At 41.1% G+C, this 23,211-nt stretch overlaps 1 protein-coding gene across 1 annotated transcript; it reads left to right on the top strand.

Annotated features, from left to right (window-relative positions):
• The first annotated feature begins 185 nt into the window (after positions 1 to 185).
• Positions 186 to 22,577, top strand: LOC146650237 (cytosolic phospholipase A2-like). The gene is made up of 19 exons (XM_085386718.1): positions 186 to 482; positions 2,546 to 2,659; positions 3,822 to 3,903; positions 4,082 to 4,230; positions 4,768 to 4,881; positions 5,741 to 5,778; positions 6,251 to 6,383; positions 9,907 to 10,043; positions 10,403 to 10,625; positions 10,896 to 11,010; positions 13,053 to 13,190; positions 13,422 to 13,511; positions 15,336 to 15,398; positions 16,542 to 16,672; positions 16,796 to 16,904; positions 17,304 to 17,488; positions 17,561 to 17,750; positions 18,293 to 18,450; positions 19,832 to 22,577. The coding sequence occupies exons 2-19, from the start codon at positions 2,636 to 2,638 to the stop codon at positions 19,988 to 19,990; spliced, it is 2,238 nt and encodes a 745-aa protein (XP_085242844.1). The 5' UTR covers positions 186 to 482; positions 2,546 to 2,635; the 3' UTR covers positions 19,991 to 22,577.
• The last annotated feature ends 634 nt before the right edge of the window (positions 22,578 to 23,211 follow it).

Raw genomic sequence — 23,211 nt, 5'->3', positions numbered from 1 at the left:
TAAAACTCTTTTTTTCCTTGAATTGAATTTCACTGGATTAAATGAATCACCACCTAAATCAGTAAATAGTCACATGGCTCAAAGCACATCTTCGGAAAAATGTAAAAGACAGAAAAAATGAAGTTGGTCTCTTTCACAAACTTTCTTGAGCTTCAGCCACAGATGCCACCTTGCGGTTGCTCATCGTGCACATTTGGAGAGCTCTAGCTCAAGTCTCAAAATCTGAGTCACAGACAGTCTGACTGCTACTCGGAAATTTCCTATTAAAAGAATCCTGACCATCACTCTTTAAATCCAGCGGTCATTTGAACCCCGCTGTATTTTTATTGTCTTCCGGTAGTTTTTTGTCTCTCTCGACGCGAACGTAACAAGCTACGACAGCGCTCACTGCCGGGTACGGTAGCACCTCCTCTCCACCTCCTGAGCTTTTGGCGTTACAGTATGAGACATTTACTGTGAGCTGATAGCATGCGCCTGCTGAGGTACGTGGATATTTCCTTTCCTTTTTTAGACACATTGTTGTGTTTTAACAAACGGGTGTGGGCGCAGTTTAAAGGAGGAGGTCTGAGCCTTTGCTCCGAATGGGTTAAACAGCAAAGGCTTACATTTTACGCAACGCCGTAAGACAAGGAAACTCACAGGCCAGTTTAAATAGGACCGATCACTGCAGGGATACACAAGTAAAACTGAATAAAACTGAACTTAATAATGATTATTATCATGTTTATTATGAACTACCTTCATAGATATTTTATATCATGTGTCATGTTTATATAAGTGCAAATTCATAGTATCCACCACATCTTTACTGCCTTAGTAGGACTAACATTACTCAGCATCGCATGTAGCGCACTCATAACATCATCGATCCTTGTTTGATCTGCCCTTAATCTGCCGGGCTAATAAGAATAATGTAAAGCCTCTTAGCAGTGCCTAATGATAAGTTTTGCGTGAAGCCTCTAAGCCGTATAAGAATTAAATTGCAGTGACTCCTCGACGTAATCTTTCTCTGGAGACACGCACAGTGATTCACTGAAGTGAGTCTTCGACCTGCTCCTTGTGTGGCTCAGGTGAGCACACTCCCTCAGGAGGATCCTGACTGTGCTCCGCTGAAAGCCACAGTTGCGGCAGCTGTTTTGCATTATAGTCCGTTGCTGCAAGTCTCTCTTACGTTCTGCATCCTCATATGAAAATGTGCTGCCACGCGGCGCTTTGCTGAAGCTGGCACACTTGCAGAGCTCTGCATGCGCCTATTGTATGCAGCAGCGGAACAAGGGCAGCGTGAACTGGCACCGTCAGAAGTTGGACCACTGATGCAAAGTACGTGACCGCTTCTGTGAACACACAGACGCTCTACGTGCTCTCAGTCCTCTCAGTAATTACACACTTTGGTGAGCAGCAGAGAAAAGGCTGGTGACCTTCATATGCTATCAGTTGTACACTCGCACACATAGACATGCACATATCTATGCAAATTTCTTATCAAGATATGGTTTTCAGACATCACAGAGAAAGAGTTGGGGTTGCTAAAAATAGCCACCGTGCCACCTATTCTGCAAATGCGCACTAAGCTTTACATTTTGTCGTCCAGCATGTTGAACGAACCGCATTTATTCAGGGAAGACCCTCCTCCCTTTACCGTCATATTTTCTCGTTCTCTTAACATACGCTTGTGGTGAACACACACACACACACACACACACACACACACACACACACACACACACACACACACACACACACACACACACACACACACACACACACCATTTCTATTGGCCCGGTCCTCTTATCGGGATTTTGTGGCTCAGCACACTTCCCTTTACCCCTGCCAAGATGTAAAAGAAAAGACTTCACTGGTATTTGCGAAGCTACTTGTTTTTAAAAAATTCCAGTGCACTATAAAAAAAGTGTTTTGTTTAGGAAAGGCACCCTTTTAAGAGATACTGTCATATTATGGCGTTATTTTTGTGTCACTATTCTGAGCGCACGTAAAAAGAATTTGCAGGTGCAAGTGTTGCATTTTGAGGAGAAATTTATTTTGACCGAAGAAAAGCTGAATTTGAGTGAACAAAATTCATTACTGCGTGCAAAAAATGTATTTCAGTGCTTGCTATTATCCACACACACACGCACACACACACACACACACACAATAGCAGCCCCTCTCGCTCAGATTTTGCGCTCGCTGGCAATGTGTTGCTCGCGCTCTCAACATTTCTGCGCTCAGCTCTTTCTGTACACCGTTCTATTTGTGCCACAAAACCAGCCAATCACAGACTTGGATGCAAAAAAATCTGATTGGCTGTTTTGGTCTCCAATCAGCCCTGTTCTCCTCAAAATGCAACACTTGCACCTGCAAACTTTTTACGTGGCACAAAAATAACGCCATATAATATGTCCATTTGTTGCATCTCTGGCTAAAAGTAAAGCTGTAATTATGCCAGTATTTTGTTGTCGTTTGCATCACAGTTTAAATATGATGTTTTTTTCCGCCTGTTCAAACTCTAACCCTTTGTTTGCACTTCTTTGTTTCATATTTCAGGCTGTCTGTGCTGCAGTTTGTGACAGATATGTTCCCTTGACCTAAAGTTCACATCTTGACGAAGGCTTTCCTGCGAGTTGCTCACCTCACATGACAATGGCTTCCAATATAATTGTGAGTGTCGACACAGTGCGTGTTTACATAACTGTAAATAAGAGTGAGGCCAAAACAAAAGTGGACAGATTCCTTTGGCATCAACTGTGACACAAATAATTCTGTGGAAGTTCTTAGTTCACTGGTATTAAAAAATTTCCCTCTTATCACAAGCCACAGCCTTGGGTCTAAGTATAACAATGAGCGTGTCAACGTCAAGGCCATTTTCATTTCTATTTTGGTGGAAGACAAGTTTGAAAGGGTTGGTTTAAAGGAAAAATATGCATAATATTTGATCAGTGTGACGTCTGAGTTTTTATCACGTAATTCCAGGTAAATTTCATTTATTTAGCACCATAATCATAAAATAATTAAGCTCACAGTGTTGTAGAGGAAAAACTGAACAAGCAGCCCTTTCAACAAGAAGGGGTGAGAGGGGAGCTATTTTAAAGCCGCAAAAAAGTCTCACAGCACTTCCTGTTTTAGAGATTTGCAAATGTCGTTGAAAACTATTTGTCTTTTTGGGTTTTTAAAAATAATTTTAAAGTGTGTAAAAGGCTGCCAGAAACAGGAAATCTTAAATAGTCACAATATCAAACTGCACTGCAACACACAGAAATTCAAAACAAAATCTATTCTGTGAGATTGGAGATATCTGATATCTAGAAATGACAAAGAACACTGTTGGGACCTTCAAGTAGTCGTATTGAACAGAATCCAATACTTTAACTTTCATTTCAGTGTGCGACCAAACTTTCAGGGATACGACAATGTAGCAAAAGGGAAGCTGAGGTGAAAGGGTTGCTGTAAAATATATAAATGGTTTACAGTACGGGCCCATTAAATGCTCATCAGTATGTATTAGAGTCACAGTATTTGGGAAAGGGCTACAAATTTAGCAGTACTGTCAAAATATAAAGAGAAAGCTGTCGTAGCACAGTGTGAACACAGCTGGGAAGTGCATCCTTAACTGGAGAGTTCTAAAAAATCCAGATGTTCTCAATGATGCTCTCACTTGGGGCACGCCAGACTTCACTGAACCAGTGTATGTCATGCTGCAGTGCAGCCAACTGCTTGGCTGTGTCATCTGGATGTGTTCATTTTTCATTCTCAGCATGGCTGATGTGATTTTTTTCTCATGAAGCAATGAAGTGAGACTGAACTCTGAATGTCCAAATTGCAGGTGGAGCAGCAGTTTTCTCACAAATTCACAGTGACTGTAGTTCGAGCTCAGAACGTCACCAAGGGAGCGCTGGGCGACCTGCGTAAGTGCTCATATCATTTTTGCCTTACAGTCACATATTACCATGCTTTCCTTCATATCGTTGGAATCTAATCCATGTACATTTACAGCAAAAGAAATACAAAAGCACTTGATGATGGTTATTTTGAGGTTGGTTTTCGGCTGTGTAGTAACCCTGTGGAACTTGTTTGTGCGCCCAGTGGACACTCCAGACCCGTATGTGGAGATTTTCATCCCGACGGCTCCTGAAAGCAGAAGGAGGACCAAGCACATAGACAACGACATCAATCCAAAATGGAACGAGACCTTTCATTTCATATTAGACCCCAACCAGCACAACGTTCTGGAGGTTAGACCTGCATTTACTGTAACAGAGCGCAGCACAGGATGACAAGAAGTGATGTCATGGAGCGCAATCCCACATAAACACAGCCTAACACTTGTAGCTCGCCATGAGGTGATATGTTAATGTTATCCTAACATCTAGCCTTTGACTGACTCAAGTGTTAGTTTGGGGTAAGCTACTCAAGCTGCCTACATATTTACATCCATGACTAATGGAAAATCATGTCATGAGGTGACTTTTAAAGTCGACTGCTAAGGTCGGTGACTTTATGCGGTCTGCCACATCAAGGCTGAGTTTCCATAGTTTCTAAATGTTTCTACTTTCTAATAACACCGTTTACAGTTGGCACAATTTGGTCCGACGCTGTTACAGCACTACGCTCAAAGTCGGTGAGGTCCTTCCATGTTTGTGAAGGCAATCGGCATATAACGTCTAAGTCATAATCAGTTTAACTAACCGACAAAACTAGCCAGTTGGAAGACGTGAACACCGGCCACAATTTCTATTTGAGTATAAACTGCTGTTGTTTATGCCCAACAGTTAACATTAATGGATGCCAACTACGTGATGGATGAGACGCTTGGGACAGCATCCTTTGAAATCTCCAAACTCAATGTGGGCCAGACAAAGACGGAGGTGTTCCTCATTGGCAAAGTAAGAAAGTTAATTTGTCCGACTTTCATTATTTATCGTCATTATGTTATAAGCGATCATGTAAGAGGTTCGTCTAAAAACATAAAAAACCCAATCTGAATTAGGGTCATCTTCTTGTGCGCCTCTAGATCTTTTTCAGCACGGCTGCTATGTCTACATTACTTTATAGAAGTCTTGTTCTGACCACATGGAAGTGGATGAAGTGGCAAGTAGAGCAAAAAACATAGTCTGGCTCAATTTTCTGCTCCTCATGCCTCAGAAGTTTGCACTAAAAGCTTTCATTGTTACACTAATCTAATTTAATTGTGCGCACAGCTAAAGACAAGTGTCTTCTGTGCACCTCGAAAAAGTTGGATTCTTTGAGCTTAAACTGCTTGAAAACAAAAAGTTTGATGCAGGACTTCACGTTCGCTTACGGGTCAACTTTGAACTCTATGTTCTTCACATGAATATAGACATAGCTAAATTTCCATAGAGTAATTTACAAGCAGCGTGAGTGTTGGAAGTGGTCCAGAGATCCACAGAAAGACTGCCTTGAAGAGCATATCAGCCCTTTAACTGAAAAAGAGCTGCTGGAAGAAGATAAGGACCTAATATTTTAATTTGATATTTTGTTAATGTCCTAAAAGAAGTGTCAGTGTATGGCCACAGAGGCAGATTTCGCATTAAACGAGTATGGAGGCTACAAAGTATCAGCAAAGTAACCTTGTAAGGTTTTTTTGTTACAAATCACAATAGAAAAGTACAATATGTATTTCCAAGAGACTTTAAAGGGATCAGTTGTGTTTCTGTGTTTATTTCTTGCCCTCAACCACAATTAAATAATGTATAATAACCACATATTTAATTATTTTGACAGGCAACCAAAGTGCACTTAGAGATGTCACTGGAGATCTGGTATGTAATACCTTCAAAATCAAATAGTTTTATTTTGTTTCACAGCAACATTTACTGTTTAACCTAAAATCAAACTAAGCTCTTCAGAATTATTGCAGGTTTGAAACTGCAGAAACTCCCCTGAAGCATACCATAGGTTAAAACTAGAAAGTAGGTGCAGCACGATTCAGCAAATGTGAGCTGAGTCATTCTAACAATAAGATTAATGAGAATTTTGATCGCACAATTGTGGGAAGGAAATTCAGTGAAAAAAGAATGTGTAATGAATTCCTTGAGGCCATGACTATTTGTGGTTGTGTTCTCCATCAGATATCCCCCAAATCACATCACCATCAGTTTCAACATTATCAGTAGTGTTATTAAGAGATCACAGCCTATCTCGGCCTCTAAATACAAACTGAAACACGTGTTTCCGGTGCTGCTTTCCTGGGACTGCTTTGGTGATCTTCCCTCTTGTTGCTTTTATCTGCAGTACAAACCTGGACCTGCGGTTCAGCCACACCCTTTGTGACAAGGAGAAGCAATTTAGAGAAGCCCGTCGAGAAAAGGTGATGCTCGGCATCAAGAAGCTGCTACGCACTGAGGATCCTTGTCACCCAGAAGAGGTGTGGATCAAAGTCCTTTTAACACACATTTTACATGCAAACTTTGCTAAAAGTAAAACAGTGTCGGTGCTGAACTGTGGAATAACCTGATGTTTAGTCTTGATCATTTGTGTGCAAAAAAACCTTTTGGAATGAAGTGAAGCTGTTATATAGTTACTTTGATCATATTTTTCATTATGGCAGCGAATTGTTTGGAGCTTAATGATGCTTCAAAATCTGCACCCACCACAGTCTCAGTGTCAGTCTGAATGCTCTGGTTTACTTTCAGCACTGTGTACACGCTATACTGAGTCCCAAAAGGTGATCCTGTTCATCTGGACGTTTTCAGTGGGAGAAATGTTTGGTTACTCATCCAGGTGACTTCTTCAGTCTCAGCTGACTGCAGGTTTCCTCAACCTTATAAACAGTACATTTGCATAATGACTGAAACCACCCACTGAAGGAACAATGGGCTGGGAAGTCAATTTCTTGATCATTAATATGCAAATTGTCATCACCATTGATCAACAACCACCGATCATTGGGCTTGAGTACCATTCACAGAGAGTTGAGAAATGGCTGCAATCACAGCACTGTACAATGGTGAAATGTACCCTTAGGCCCCCCTCCTCGATTCAGAGATGGTCTTTCCCTTTTCACCTAAATGGCCTCCTTGGTTTCCTCGATGTATAAATCATGCCTGGTACTTAACAGCGTACACTGCATTACTCTGTTTGTGTCAGGGGAACCAATCCTTGGGGTGGACCAATTTTTGGTGCAGTGTGTTTTGCGGTTTAAAAGCCACAGAGACACAGTGTTTAGAAATGTGTCTCAAATGTTTCGATACTCCTGTCACATACAGGATCACAAGCGTTTTCGCTTCTGAGACACTCGGATGACAAAACGTTTCTCCCACTGAAAACGCTACGTCCAGATGAACAGAATCAACCTTTTGGGATTTACTTACCTGGATGATCGAGCTGCATAAAGACATTGCTATACTGAGTGTCTTATGGGGAGGGGCAAGCTCAAAACATAAATGGAAATTATTAACATTATAATGCCTCTAAGTCCGTTTTACTCTCATTGAAACTCAAAAAGTTCAGAGCCATCCAAGCTTTGACATCTTCGAGGCAGTTCAAAAGGATTTGGATGGAGCCTGGGCCATTTGGTGCTAAAGACAAATCAATTTGGCAGTCGTCTGCGTAGCAGTGAAAGGATATTTCGTGTTTTCTAAAAATAGACCCCAAAGGGAGCAGGTATAATGGAGAAAGAAGAGGGCCAAGGATTGAGCCCTGGGGCACCCCACAATTTTGATAATCCCATTTGAATTGTAGCTTCAGTTTTCGGTTCTTATCTGACAGAAGTGGCACTCAGTGTGGTCTTCTGCTGTTATACCCCATCTGCTTCAAGATTTCAGTGTTGTCTATAAGCAGATGCTCTTCTGCACATACTGGTTGTAACGACTGGTTATTGAGTTACTGTTGGCTTCCCATCAACTCAAAGCAATCCGACCAGTCATTTTGGCTCAGAGAACTGCCGTTCAAGGGATCTCTACAGTAGGGCTGTTCGATATAATGATATATATCGGATGGCGATATAAAAACGTCTATGTTTCATTTTACGCTATCGTTTGTTTCGTGGTGTCGCAAAATAAACTGTTTACGGCAATATTTGTTCATCGTTTTGATGCTCACTGTAGTGGCTATATTAATTTCTTAAAGTTCTCTCTTTCTCTTATATTTAATATAACCACACTACAGACGGACAAGCGACTGTTTTTATGCGTTGTCGTTAGCAACAACGACGGTAAAACCATCGCGTGTCCGCTTGTGTATGTTCCACATAAACCTTTCACAATAAAGCTCAAGATCCTGTTGAGACTTTTCAAAATAAATGGAATCACGTGAAAGAGTATGCAGATTATTTACGGATGAGAAGTAAAAAAGAGCCGCCAGGTGCTAAAAAATAGACCTTAGACGTTAGAACAGGCTTTCCCCCGCAGCACGCCGTGTAATAAACACTCACAAAGAAAACGGCGGCCGTTACAACTTATGTCTAAAAATGTATAGTTTCATGCATCGGTTAAAACACTCGACTCCAGCTACATGACGCGCAGCTGGAAACACTTCATGCAAGTCGAGCTGCCCGAGATTCACAGAACTTACAGAAAATGTTACATTTTTGTGATTTATATCGTTACCGGGACGATAGAATTCTTATATCGGGATATGAGATTTTGGTTATATCGCACAGCCCTACTCTACAGTGTTCTGCTGTAAGATGACATTTTCTCCCTGCAGCCGTTAGACTGTACAATCAAAACTGCTCCCAACAAACATAGATGTTTACATCAGTGCTGTAACAAGTTCTACTGTCATAACTTGCACATTACTTTTCTCAGTTCATATATACACTAACTTATTGGAAGTTACATGTCTACTTTTTAATGCACAGGTACAACGCACAATCTGCACATTTCCAGTTATTCTAAATATTCTTAACTATTTAAACATCTTTCAGTATCCTGCTCTGTTTGCACACTACAACCTGGGTTTGCCACTTATCTGTACTCTAATTTTAATAACTGTACAGTACTCTGCTTTGGTAACTATTATCCATTATGTAAATATGTAAAAAATGTGTTTCTGTTCTGTGTCCTGTTCTGTTTATATGTGTGTGTTTTTTCTGCTGACACAACCAAATTTCCCCTTGTGGGACAGTTAAAGAATTATTCTATTCTATTCTATTCTATTTCCAATTATATATTTTTGGCTGATAGGAATGATGGATGTGAAATCTGGACTCATTGTGCAATTGTTACCTCCCTTGAGGTCGGTTTCATTAGTACCAAATAGCACAAAGCGTGGTGAGTGTGCTGACTTTAGGGAGGGTATTCGTGCTTGGTGCTGACTTTCAGATCTGCTGGCTTTCTAAATTCATGACCGTGGTGCAGCTTTTGACACGCTGCATTCTCAAATTTAAAATAACACCTCAACAATTCTCACACCAGGAAGTAAAAGACAAGCCTCATACAGCTCCAATACTCTGAGCTGCACTAGCTTTCCCAGTGGTGTGGTTTTGGCTCGATGCCTTAGGGCCACGTCTGTTCATGTTTCTAACATGTGACGGAAGCTCCAGAGGAATGAGATATCCAGTTCCATGCCTTCCACCGTGCCACAACAATTCCTCCACAGTGACTTTGTAATTCAGAAATGACCATGCAGACTGGAAAAAGAAGCAATGTTGCACAATTGCAGTTTTGAAAAGCTGCAAATCTACCAGTCAGAAAACGCTGCAAAGCCATGATGCAATCAGCAAGCTGCTGCCCATAGAGACGGCAAAAGGAAATTACTCAAGATGAAAGAATGAAGTTGAGACTCATAGCTGCTGTCATTTATTCTGTAACAAAGGTGTGAGTAAGCATGGCCCTGTCTTCTTCCTTTTATGACTGTTACTGTGTGTGTGTGTGTGTGTGTGTGTGTGTGTGTGTGTGTGTGTGTGTGTGTGTGTGTGTGTGTGTGTGTGTGTGTGTATTTTACAGGTGCCAGTGATAGCAATAGCCGGGTCAGGAGGCGGTTTCCGCGCCATGGTGGGGTTTTCGGGCGTTATGAAGGCCCTGTTTGAGTCCGGGGTCCTCGACTGTACCACATATATTGCTGGCCTCTCTGGATCCACATGGTCTGTTTTTATTTCACCTCCTCTTTGTTTCCTTTGCACCCTGCCTCTGTCTGACCTATTTCTAAAGACACCTTTTCATTTTTACACATTTTTTGCCACTGCTACGTTTCTCTCTCGTTTTATTTCCTAATTCTTCCTCGGTGTTGCTCCTCCCTGCTCTGGCAAACTTTCCACCCTTCCCCTGCTGGTATGAAGTCTTCAAGCAGGCACCTCTGGCTTATTTCTGTCTCCACGACTTAGTGGATTTAACTTCCTTACAAGTAAAGTACCTGCATAAACCTCATAAAGAGGTATATTGTTAAAACATGTATTAACTGACATGGCATCTGTGTTAACTTCCTCCCTCTTTACTCCTGCAGGTACATGTCAACTCTCTACTCCAACCCTGACTTTCCAAATAAGGGCCCGAAGGACATCAACAGTGAGTTGATGAAGAGAGTTAGCAGTAACCCACTTAGGCTGTTGATGCCCCAGCACATCACCCACTATATCCAGGCCCTGTGGACCAAAAAGGCTTCAGGACAGCCGGTTACTTTTGCAGATATCTTTGGTATGCTCATAGGAGAGACACTTATACCCTCGGTAAGAACCTCGTATGTGCTCTTTGTTTTAATGCTGACAACACTCCATATTCCCATGTCTGATTTTTTTTTACCAGTAAGTTAGTCAGTTCCTTCCCTTTAAATCCATCTGCCACTTCTTCTCTTTTCTTCGAACTGCCATCCGAGTTTATCGTTCTTCTTTTAGTGTCACATAACTGTGCAGTCATATTGAGATAGAAATCTGAATCTTATGACTGACGTGTAAAACTTGGTGTTCAGATGATTAACACTGAGTGTTCTCTCCTACAAGAGAATGGGCATCAAGCTAAGCGACATCCAGGAGAAAATAAACCAAGCCCAGTGTCCGCTTCCTCTTTTCACATGTCTGCATGTCAAACCGGATGTTTCTGAGCTCATGTTTGCAGGTAAATATGTCTCTTCTGTTTGACACCTGCAGGTGTCATACGTTACATTATGTATCCTAAATCCTTCAAAACAATATTTTGCATATCCATATATCATGAGTACATGATACGATGACTGAAGCCACATGCAAAATAAGTGAGCGGTACATTTCCATATAATCCCTGTCTGCTACCATAAAGAACATGTGGCAAGATGTGGTTGGCTGTCATCTAATGAAAGCCCTGTGGTCAGTGACGTGGGAGTTTGTACAGTACAAAATGTTGTACAGTACTTCCTAAATTCTAATATAGCTCCCACGCAATCTTGGACTCATCTCTGAATATACACTCTCTACTAGTATTACAGAAAACTTCCTGAAACACTGAAATTCTTCTAAATAAAACTGTGAAAATAAATATTCTGATCATGTTTCGCTTTCAAGTTTAGACTTTTCTGATGCTTAGCAAGAACAAACTCTTCCTATCCGCGTTCACCGAATTCCATCACGCCGTCAAACTGTTTATCGAGGAAATGTTTGTGCTTCTCTTCACAAATCTAAATTGTCGTGGGCGGCTGAGTTTTGGATTACAAACTGCCTTTCGGCTATTTTAACAATAAATACATTCAGCGGTCCACACAGGCAGGAAACAATGACATACACAGACAGCCTTCTTCACGGCATCTCAGTGTGTGAGTGTGTAGGAAACCGACTACATCCACGTCGTTTGTTACAGCAGGTTTATAAAAAATGAATATATTGTTCAGTGGCACTTTGATACGCATAAGGGCAAGGCCAAACCTGCTGCCAGTCTAGATTTACGTGTTTTCCATCATCAGTCGTTTATCAGATCTTTAAAAGTAAGATTGAAAGTAAGATAAAACTTGTTTTTCTCTTTTATCTGCTCATCTAAAATCTCCAATGACAATTTCAGTAGAAAATTCCTGGCTGCCAACTGAAGCGAGATGTGAAATAAGCTGCGATTGTTGAGGTTTCCGAGGTCTGAGTAGTGTCACCGTGAGAGTATGCGTCCATTTGTATGTCTGTGTTCCCTTCAGTGGCTATTTATGGGCGAATACGTGTCTGTAAAAGCAGTTACCAATATGTCATAACGACATGTTACATCAGGTTGGTGTATAAACACGCCATGAAGAGTCTCTCCTCTCCCGAGTCTGTTTCAAAGCGGGGTTTGTGGGCCCCGGGGCACAAAATTAGTTTTGGTTTTGGCTCCAAAAAGCAATAGGAAAACAACACCCATCCAGTAAATGCAGATAGAAGCATCCTGTTGATGAGCGAGTTCAGAGCAGAATGCCCAGACAGGTTCAAGCTCAGAGAAAGATTATTGTAATACCGAGAATCACTCCACAGACATTCTCAAGAAACTCTTGGAGTATTCATCCATGCACATCCCTTTACGGCCAGAACGTACCCATGTTCAGGCATCTTTGAGTAGAAAAGGAGAACGGTGGCATCATTTCTGTAAAACCTTGGAAATCATCTCTTGCAGTCTCACCAACATGGACCAGATTCTGACAGGAATGTTCCAATATAATGTGAAGTCAGTGATATAATAAACTGAGATGTTTTGACAGGAAAGGGAAGTTGTGCCTACTGTTGATGACCAGTAGCTCAAAATGAGAACTGTGTGTTAATCTTTGACGACGTCTTTTTGTGAGAGAGATGGTGTGTGGGCGAGCGTGCGACTTTGACATGTGCAGACATGCAAAGCGAACATGTTTTTTTTCCTGTTGACGTTGGGAAGTGTTATCCCTGAGCGGTGACTTAAAGATGGCCATCTCTTAAAGGGCAGCAAACTGTGTAAACTGTGTCAAATTCCCATCGGATGTGTTGGCAGCGTGACGCAGGGACAGTATTAATTGTTTGGCAGCTGGTTCTGTTAATTGTAAGCAAGGCATTGTCAAGTATATGTAAGGTTTATTTCCATGCATGACATTTTTATCCAACAATGTAGCCTGTGTCAGAGTGCACAATGCAATTATGCAATGCAGTATTACTATTGTGTGTTCCTTATTGTGACCATAACACTGGGATTTCAACCTGCAGACTGGGTGGAGTTTAGCCCGTATGAAATTGGGATGGCAAAGTATGGCACCTTCATGACCCCTGACCTATTTGGAAGCAAGTTCTTCATGGGAACTGTTGTGAAGAAGTACGAGGAAAACCCTCTTCATTTTCTGATGGGTGAGAAACATGTTTTCATCTGCAGTCATACAAAAAAGAAAGGTTTTCCACAGGACTTACAAGCTTCCCTTATTGCTTCCCGAGGAAATAAAAGGGTCAACGAATGTGAGCACATCTATAAAAGCAGACATTTCAGAGGTTTTCTGATCTGAAGCGTTCAGGAGCAACAGGTACAAGTAGATACAATAGATACAAGATTCAAACCTGACATGTTTTTTATGTTTTTTTTAGGTGTGTGGGGAAGTGCCTTCTCAATTCTGTTCAACAGAGTGCTAGGGGTCAAGGACAGAGCTGGTGGCAGCACCATGGAGGAGGAGTTAGGTAATATTTTTCATTCTGTTTGTTTGGACTGAACAATACAAGTGCTAAAAAACCCAGAAAGTGACCCGATAATTTTGCCGCAAGGCAGATTCATCTGCCGATCAGAGGGCATCAAATAAATGGGTTTAGTCAGCAGACAAAATTTTAATTGTAGATGTGCACATTCCAAGCACTTATTTTAAATCAAGTATTATAAAAGAAGTAAAAATTGGAGTACTCGAGAAACGATAAGAATCGAAATGTTATTTCTTATTTTAAAAGCATAAGCTTCCATGTAGAAATGAAATACAAATCGTCCACACAGTATATGTGACGTATTTTTCGGACCAGAAGGCGCATTAATCAAAACAAAACAGTCAGATAAGTCAAACTTTACTCAGCTCATTCTTCTTGCTTCCTCCACTTCCGTACCTTTGATTCATTAATGTTGAATTCTCTGCAGCTGCTCTATTCCCATGTTGTTGCACTATATTAATGACTAACCTCGTATTGTGGATGGATTATCTCAGTTGTTCTCCTGACTGATGTTTGGTCCGTTTACAGCATCCTGCCATGCGATTGCATTTGTCCCTAACCATCAGGAACCCTCATGTTAACTTTAATCGAGTGGAAAAAAGTTAGCGTTCAACCTCCAGCTTCACTGTGTTTATGCTATGCTAACATAGCTGTGTCGCTAGCGATCACGTAGCACATCATTATATAGCAGCTAGCCAAACTTCAGTAACCCTACAAACGTCACTGCTGTTTAGTTTCCTGTCTTCATTTATGTTGGAAGTGATAACAGAGCTGTACGTTTGAATTTTTCAGAAATCTCTCAGTCAGAACATGCTATATCATGTTTAGGTGGAAGCTAGCGAGCTAACTTCCTGCTAACTTCTAACTCTGTTAAATGTAATAAATTCTGTTTTCATGGATGCCTGGATGTTAAACTTAATTATTACACCTGGTAAAGCAGCAACGCTGATCATTTTATTAAAGATGAAAGAATTTAGACAGTTTTTAACTCTCAGTGATGCTGCAGTGTTCGATTGACTTTGGGACCTGAAGCAGAGTTTAGGACCCAGATTCCTCCGCGAGGCTCCTGACTACGGCAGCCGTAATGCTCCGACAATCCGTCAAGTGGTGCAGCTTCGTAGCGGATTATAAGCACTGTCGATTTTTGAGAAAATTAAAGGATTTTAAGTGAGCCTAAAAGTGAGGAAAACACGCTACTTATTTTATACAGATTTACTGAACGTAATCTGAAATTGGTGCTTTTAGTCATGGTTAGCTGGCTACTTTGCATTAGTTTATGTTTTCATTTTTTAGATAATCTCTTTGTTTTGGTATGAGCATCTGCTGCTGAAATAACTTCCACAGCGCAGTCTCCCACTGACACAGGCGTTCAGTCATGTCTGAGAGCCTATTGTCACAGTCATGTGTCACACTTGAATTTGTTTTGTTTAGAATTATTTTCTCACACTTAGCAGGTATTCCCAACCTCATTTTTTTCTCACTATTTATCATGGGATTCTTTGAGTGTTTATGTAATGTTAACGCAACAGCGGAAAGGCATCAGGTTCTTTTGCCTGGTGAGATGACTCGGTTTGCTTGAATGCACATGTTAGGGTGACCTTTTACATTGAGACGCACTCTCACAATGTGTTGGTTGTGCAAAAGCGTCTCCACCTTACTAAAGAATGCATTAGTAACAGGTGCTCGCTTGTGTCAGGTCTTTCTTTGTTTGATTTAAGTTCTGTAAAGTTGCATGATTAAACAAAAGTTTAGATGCAGTTTTGCCGTGTATATGAATCAAATTAACAAATGTTGCCTCGTGTCCTACAGAGCAGATCAAACCACAGCACATCGTTGGAGAAGACACCCTGGACGACGACGAGCCACGCAAAGGTGAACTCGGCGTTCCTTTTGATGGAGAAAAAATTAGGTTCAGCACACTGGTTGACACATTGAAATGTTTGAGCAAAAGTTGAACCCCTTGAGACGTTGTGAAAGTTTGTGGTAATGGTGCAAATTTTGTCTGTGTTTTGCAACTGCATGGGAGCAGCTGCCGAGGTCAGATCGCGATAAAGTGCTGATCAGCGTGCTTTTCTGCCGCTATCCAACAGCCAGAGTTTGCATTGTTTTTATTTATTTTGTTTTTATTCAGGGTCTGACTTTGATGATTGAAGCCAAACATTTATGTAAATATTCACGTAATTGCCTTTTCTTCCTTCTTGAAGAAGTGTTTGCACTATGCCCTGAGTGAATTTTTAGAAACAGCTATATATAGACAAAGAGGAAGAGGCGGAGAGAGAATGGGTGGGTGGATTATAAGGGTACAAACAAAACCAACAACAGTGTTTGTTTCAAGTGACACTGAAGATGAAATAAAACTAGATAAGAAAGATGTTGTGATAGTTTTTTTTAAATTGCCTACAAGCATCTTAAGTGTCCATATTCCTTTACATATTTCAGCTTATTGAATATTTGCTGCTCTGACACATTAATGACGGATTTTTCTACTGGGTTTCATTTTCTTTTGAATGGTGGAAAGAATGCTTGTCATGCTGTCAGTCTTGGGTTTAACAATACAAAAGTGCAAAACAAAAGAAAAACAGGTCTGAAATCTTTCCCGCTGCCCCTCTCTGAGCACGTCAGAACCAAGCTCAGGGAGCAGCTTCTGTAAAATGGAGTTCTTCCTTCCCACTGTCGCCAAGCGGACAGTGCTGATTGTTGGTGTTCTCTCTAAAATTGTAGGGTCTTTATGTTACAGTGGAAAGCACCTTGATTGGCACTGCATCAATAAATTTCAATTGATGTCGTGCGTACAAGAACATTTAAAACAATTCCAGATTTGGAATGAATCAATACCCATAAAAAAATGTTTTTGTACTTTTCGTGCAACATGTTAACACAGTTTTAGCACATTTATGCAACAATGCAAAATCATGTATTTTGTTGAAATGTATCTGTTTTTAATTACTTTTGTGGACATTATGCATTAGATTAACCACCTTTGCATATTCCACCTGGGGTTACTTTGGTTTTTAGGTGGGACAGAAAACCAGGAGGCAGAGGAGGAGTTTCATCGCACCGCTCAGGCCAGCTGGGTTCAGCGTATGTTCACGTCAGTCTTGGGCGACTCTGCTTTGTTCAACACAAGGGAGGGTCGTGCTGGAAAGGTACACGAATATATTCAATACATTATGCATACAGGTATGCGTGAGTCGAGTCTTCCTGCGTTAGTAGTTACAACAGCCTTGCATCGCTCGCTGTCCTAATCCTTCCTTGTCATCATTTTCCAGGTGCATAACTTCATGTTGGGCCTGAACCTGAACACCAACATGCCATTCTCTCCATTACTTGAGATAACACACGCTATGACACCTGAAGAGGAGGTGGATGCTGTCACAGGCAAGAATAATACATTGATCACAGTTTAATAAATGTGTATGTTAATGCAGTGAGGGCTGTAATCAAACATAACCTTAGTATACTTTCTCTACTGACTCAACTTCACCCAATCTCCATCATAACTTTTGGAAAACTATTTTGGAAAACTGCACAAATATCTTTGGTTGCTGAAAATATCACACATCTCTGTCTATAGAAATAAATTTAATGAAAGCTTCACAGGTCACAGCTGAGGGAAGTCGTGGCTTAAACGGTCACTTTAAGTTGTTTAATTCAAATAATATTTGTATTTGTAAATGTATGAAAACAAATATGCGGTCCTACTTCCAGTAAAGGACAAGTACCAAACGAAACAATTTGCTCGGTGAGTCAGGAAGAATAAAATTTATCATTGCTCAGATCCCGATGAGTTCGATCGAATCTACGAGCCTCTGGATGTGAAGAGCAAGAAGATCCACGTAGTAGACAGCGGCCTGACCTACAACCTTCCCTACCCCCTTATCCTGCGCTCGCAGCGTGGCGTCGACCTCATCATCTCCTTTGACTTTTCAGCTCGACCGAGTGACTCAAGCCCTCCGTTCAAGGTAAAACGGGACTTTTTGTGGTCATAAATGATTCATGTAAACAGCAAGTCTAACAGGATTTGCATCTCACAGGAGCTTCTCCTCGCTGAGAAATGGGCTAGAATGAACAAGCTGCCATTCCCCAAGATCGACCCCAAAGTCTTTGACCGTGAAGGTCTGAAGGAATGCTACGTCTTCAAACCAAAGAGCGGTGAAAAGAACTGCCCGACGGTCATCCACTTTGTCCTCGTCAACATCAACTTCAGGAAATTCAAAGCGCCTGGTAAGTATGACTGTATGTGGAGGTTATGTGGGGGTAAAATTTCACTGTTGTGGCACATGAGGCATCTCTTCGTCAAAGCTGGACTGGGGGAAATTGACCATATTCAGTCAGCAGCCAGATGTTAGGCACCTCCTCTGAGTGACCCCAATAGAAACCATCTTCCCATCCTCCCTTTGAGTATGTGTGTGCTTACAGTAAACTACGAATTCCGTCTTTTTTATGACCCAAGTGAAATATGGTTCCTGGGGGAGTCAGGTGCTAGAAGGAAATCTCTCGCCTCAGTAGGCGGACCATATGTATAAACAGGTCATATATCAGAAGCCATGCAAACAAACACTATCACCTCATCTCCACTGCACGTCCTTTACATTAAATAGGTCATCCATTCAGATAAACAGAGTCTGTTTATGGTTTTGCACTCAAACGGAGAAGAATCGCAGTATACCATAACTATTACATCCGGTATCAGTTCAGCAATGAACAGTATTACATACATGGTTGAACTGAAAAGTGCCCCAACTCTTGTTGTTGTTAAATATCAGGCGTTGCCAGGGAGACTGAGAAGGAGAAGGAGCTGGCCGATTTTGACATTTTTGACGACACCGAGACACCATACTCCACCTTCAACTTCCAATACTCCAACGAAGCTTTCATCCAGCTTCATGACCTGATGGAGTTCAACACTCTCAACAACCTGGAGGTCAGTTTAGCGCTGCTGCAAAACTGGTGTAGCACAGTGTTACCTGTTGAGCCTATCACTGTGGATGTTTTCATAAGGCTTACAGGCATCGGTAGATTAAGTGATTCATGAACAGGTTTGTTATTGGCCAACTGCTGTTCCTTCATTTCCTCAGCTGTTCATTCTTAGTGTTGTCAGAGGGGAAATTTTGGATTGAGTCTACTCACATTTTGATTGTGCAACATTAGAAATTTCATCGCAGTCAAAACCGGATGGTACAGGCCTAAACTAATTCTCTAAAGGTGTGTCATTTATGTGACGTCAGGCTGACTTTCACTTGCTAACTTCTGAGTAACTATGTTGAGTAAGGGTTCAGCCTCTTTGATTTCACTGGGTGGTCAGGTGATGCAGACAGACTTACGCTGCCACTCAAGATATGTTCCGATGCTAGGCTCCAGCATTTTGAGCCCAGTTAGCCAGCAGCGCTAATATTTGGAAACGTACTGATAAAACCTCTGTCATTCATGGTTAATATAAAACAAATCTGCCCACCGACACTGATTCATATGAAAGTGCAAGACAGAAATTTCCTGGACTTACTCGTTTTTACATCGTTAAAGTGTCACCAGCTGAGCTCTGGGGATGTGTAGTGAGAACCTCATACAGGTTTACACAGTTGGGGGGATGAAATGATTAGTGAACATAAATCGGTAATAAACCTAAGCCTATGTAATCCACTAACTTTGGATCATTTATTAATTGACAAATATTAACTAATTACTAAATGATGATGTTTCCCAAATAATTGGGTTAAATACTAACTCTACACTTGTCAGGGGCGTATCCAGAAGGTGGGCATGGGGTGGCACCAGCCCCCCAAAATATGATTCCCCCACCGCTATAGAACTTTGCTGAATTTTAATGTACTTTTACATCTTTCAAGTATTTACGTGTCATGCTGCTTTTACTCTACTATATTTTGTACTCCTTACTGGCTCATCAGACATTACTCCCTCTGCTATTTGGGTTTTATTCTTTTTATGTGGCTCACATATCTTCATGTTGTACCTTCCATGTCACTTGGTTGCAGTGTGGCGCTGACGTTAAATGTTTTACGAGATCTTACTCGACCATTTAAATAATGACCCTTTAATTCAAAGTGCTGCTGTGTTGAAGAGCAGCTTTTTTTCTGAATGACTCAACGTGTATTAGATTTCAGGACAGTATGGTAGCCATACAAATATATGGAAATCTACCTTCCAGCATGATGTTATTCAAAATTCATCCAACATTATATTTATCTGAACTTTTTAACCTTTTTTAAATATCGCTCTTTGAATTTAATGTAGCAGCATTTGTTCCATATGAGATTACAATATGGACTTTGTCCCCCTCCCTGCAGGTTATTAAAGAAGCCATCAAGGACTGCATCGCGTCTCGTAAGGACAATCCCTCGAGCGTCTCTCGTCCTTTCAACCTCAGTGAGATCCCAAAAAAGAAGATTCTCAAACGAGATCATCAAGGAAAGCCTGTGAATCACCTTGGGAATAATAGCCAGTAGCTTCGGTCTAAGACTTCAGGGCTTTTGGGGGATTATGTTTTCACCTTAGAACGAAGCATTTTCTTTTTGGAAAATGCTCTCATGCTGATCTTTTCTTTGTGTAATAGAGATGCTTTTGATTTGCTCTGGGTTTGATATGATTTCTGATAAAGGGCTACTGCAAGGAAGCTGGATGTTACATGATATGATATTATTTCATTCATATACAGCTTTCACCTGGGCTTACGTGCACTATAGTGACTGCTGGCCACAAACAGCTGATAGGTGCTTTCCCTGCAGGCTGTGAGAGACAGACTAGAAAATGAACCAAACAGTGCAATGTGAGTGAATTGGTTCCATATCCACTGAGCAACCCAAACTACAATTTTGTTTATTGTGCCTGTTTTAAACTCACATGCTCATTCACTTCACTTCACTTACATTTTCTTGCAACATTCCCAAATGTCGGTGAGGAGACTGCATTTGGATCTCACAGCCGTGTGTGGACGTTTCTAAACACTGAGCTGTGTGAACGGACACATTGCAGGAAGCCGTTCCTGCACTGCGTCTTTTTGTGAGCTGAGCTCTTTCCACACTGAACGTGTGACAACAGAGCATGCAAATCACCTCTTTTTTTTTTTTTTTTTAATTACCGGATGGCTTGTCTAAACATGCAAGCTTGTTTGAAAACATGGATGGGGATATTATCGGTAACCATTGGTTTTGTTTGATGGCAACTTCTAAACACTCCAAGTGCACCCCCCTCTGGATACCTCAAACATCCCAGTGATGTTTACCCACCTACAGCGTAGGAGCACTCCCTGCTCCCCTCTAGGGAGTGCCTCATATTAAAGCCATTTTGGAAAAACAAAACTGGATGCCATGGAAACGGCCCTGCTCCTTCTCTCATCCGGTTCTGTGTCCTGACTCCATGGTTTCAGGGTGCTTTTTCTTTTTAAACACAGTGTTTGTCCCCCCGCCTCCCAACAAACCCAGCTTGCTGCCGGATCTTTTCAACAGTGAGGTGCAGCTTAGGTCAAAGTGAGGGCGCGATCACGAGACCTGCCCACAGCTGAAAGGTGTTCCCTAGTGGCAGCACCCAGTGGAATTTTACACACTACACCTTCACCTGCAGCAGTGGAGGCCTGAAATCAGACACACTACACCTACACCTGCAGGGGCCCAGAGGCTGCACGCGGAGCAGGGGAATTTTACACCGGACACTTCCGGCCCTCACGCGCTTACGTTTCAGCCGAGGTTGTTGGAAAGAAACCGAGAAAACAAAACAGTCGTTTGCAGTTTTGCTGCAAGATGAAACCACGAAACTTTTGCAACATGCTTTTTTTTATTTTTAGCTGATTTCTATCAGGTGTTTTTTTCCTGTTTGTTTGTGTAGTTGCATTTTTTTAATAGCTGTAAGCATTTCCTCATTTCTGTTGTTCTTTTAGAAAAAATGGTTTTGGATAGCAGCAGTTTTTTACTTCCTCTTGTTGAATCAGATGAGAAGATTGACAGCGTTATATTTATGTACTGTAAAGGCTTATAAGTGAATAATTAGCAGTCAGGTACAACACAGCACAAAGACAGAAAATGGGCTAAAAAGTTACTTAACTGTTGAGCTTTTAGTAATTGCTGGATGGCTTTTCTTGCCTCAGCACAGAGTCCATTGACCTGGCAGTGCGTCACATCAAGGCTAAATCTGGTTCTGGTGATCCCTACTGTAGGAGAAACTATTGCAAAGTGTGTGTCTGTCTGTGGACACTTTGTCATTGTGTTACCTTCACAGCTATGATTTAGTCCCAACACTTGAATGAAAATGAAGGCCAACTTCTAAAAGTGGGTTTGGTCTAACTCATTTAAATCATTTCAGTTGTTCAGTAGTCCAGAAATAACTACTGAACTGCTGAGCCAGGGGACTGTGGATACTACCACCATCATTGTTGTGTCTCTACCAACTCCTGGGAGACATTTCTGGCTGCTAAATGTTCTCTGCGTGTGTTAAAAAGCCTGTTCCTCTTGGCGCTTATCACTCTGCTGTTCCTGTTTTTAATGGGTGCTTATCTCTTGTTGTTGTTGCTAAAAAAGAGCTACTTGGTAAGAGCAGAGATGATTGCAAAGTGAGCTGTGAGAGTGAGCCACAAGATAAGAGTTGTTTGTTCGAAAGCCTTACATAAAACTTGTTTAGAGGTTTGGGGTTTTTTTGCAGATTAATGTCAAATTAATTTAAGCGAAGCTAACCTGCTGCTGGCTATAACCATAGGGTGAATGCGGTGTCATTGTATCAGGGCTACTTAAGAAAGTGAGTGATTGTGTTTCCCCATAAATGTTAAAATAGCAAACAAAAAAAAAAAAAATAGCATCGACTATCTTATGAAGACATCCTGTCGAGTTCTGCCATTAACCTTTTCATATTTTACATATTGTTTTACTTTAACTTTGATTATTTCTACTATATATTCGGCCACCTATGACCATGTTTACATGTTACAAGATCCAAAATGGTCAGCTGTAGTGTATAAAACATTTCTGTGATTAATAACTGTATTATGACTGGCAAAACATAACATACATAATGTTTATGTGCATTGTTAAATGAGATTAATAAAAGAGAATTTATCTCATGTGTAATCTTTTCTGTTTAAATAGTTGAGACTCTTTCCTCATCCGTGAGCCCCCTCCTGAAAAAACACAGCAGCTGAGGTCAAAGTTCAAGGTTCGGGTTCAACCATGACCTGCTTTAGTTTGGCTTGTATTTAAAAAGAACTGCGTCAGAGTATTAATGTGTGTGGATGTCGGAGTGTGTAAAAGTCTTGAGTCACCTCTCATTTCTTTATTTGTTGTCAGGCAAATTGAAAATGGGTTCAGCAGTTTATTAAATTGAAATACAGTATTTGATATGACCGCCTTATTCTTCAACACAGACGGAATTCTCTGAGGTAGATGACTTGTCATTTCTTTGAGTAGTCTTCAGGAATATTTGAAGGATGTTCAGAGCTCTTCTTTGGATGTTGGCTGTCTTTTTTCCTCTGTCAACATGATCCCACACAGCGTCATTAACTTCGGCTTCGGATACAACGTGTTCTCACCCCCAAAGCATCGATATATTACGCTTCCGGGCACCCAACACGTCACTAGATTACGAGATTGAAAAAATGAGGAAACATGACAACCGTTTGAAATGAATCTATACATGTACATTCATTTTACTTAAATCGCTTGGAAAACACTATGTAACTTCATTA

Source organism: Rhamphochromis longiceps, linkage group LG17 (genome assembly GCF_057381845.1).
Source record: "Rhamphochromis longiceps isolate RC_006_pf linkage group LG17, R_longiceps_female_GT1.1, whole genome shotgun sequence".
Lineage (NCBI taxonomy): Eukaryota > Metazoa > Chordata > Actinopteri > Cichliformes > Cichlidae > Rhamphochromis > Rhamphochromis longiceps.
Note: the sequence above shows the minus strand (reverse complement) of the source record. Positions and strands in the feature narration are given on the sequence as shown.

What these genes read in the sequence shown, in the direction of transcription:
- LOC146650237 (XM_085386718.1), top strand. Translation starts at nt 2,636, where the DNA reads ATGACAATGGCTTCCAATATAATT. An exon ending in GAGAGACACTTATACCCTCG is followed by an intron (nt 10,626 to 10,895) that starts GTAAGAACCTCG and finishes CTCTCCTACAAG; the next exon opens with AGAATGGGCATCAAGCTAAG. An exon ending in GGGAGGGTCGTGCTGGAAAG is followed by an intron (nt 16,673 to 16,795) that starts GTACACGAATAT and finishes ATCATTTTCCAG; the next exon opens with GTGCATAACTTCATGTTGGG.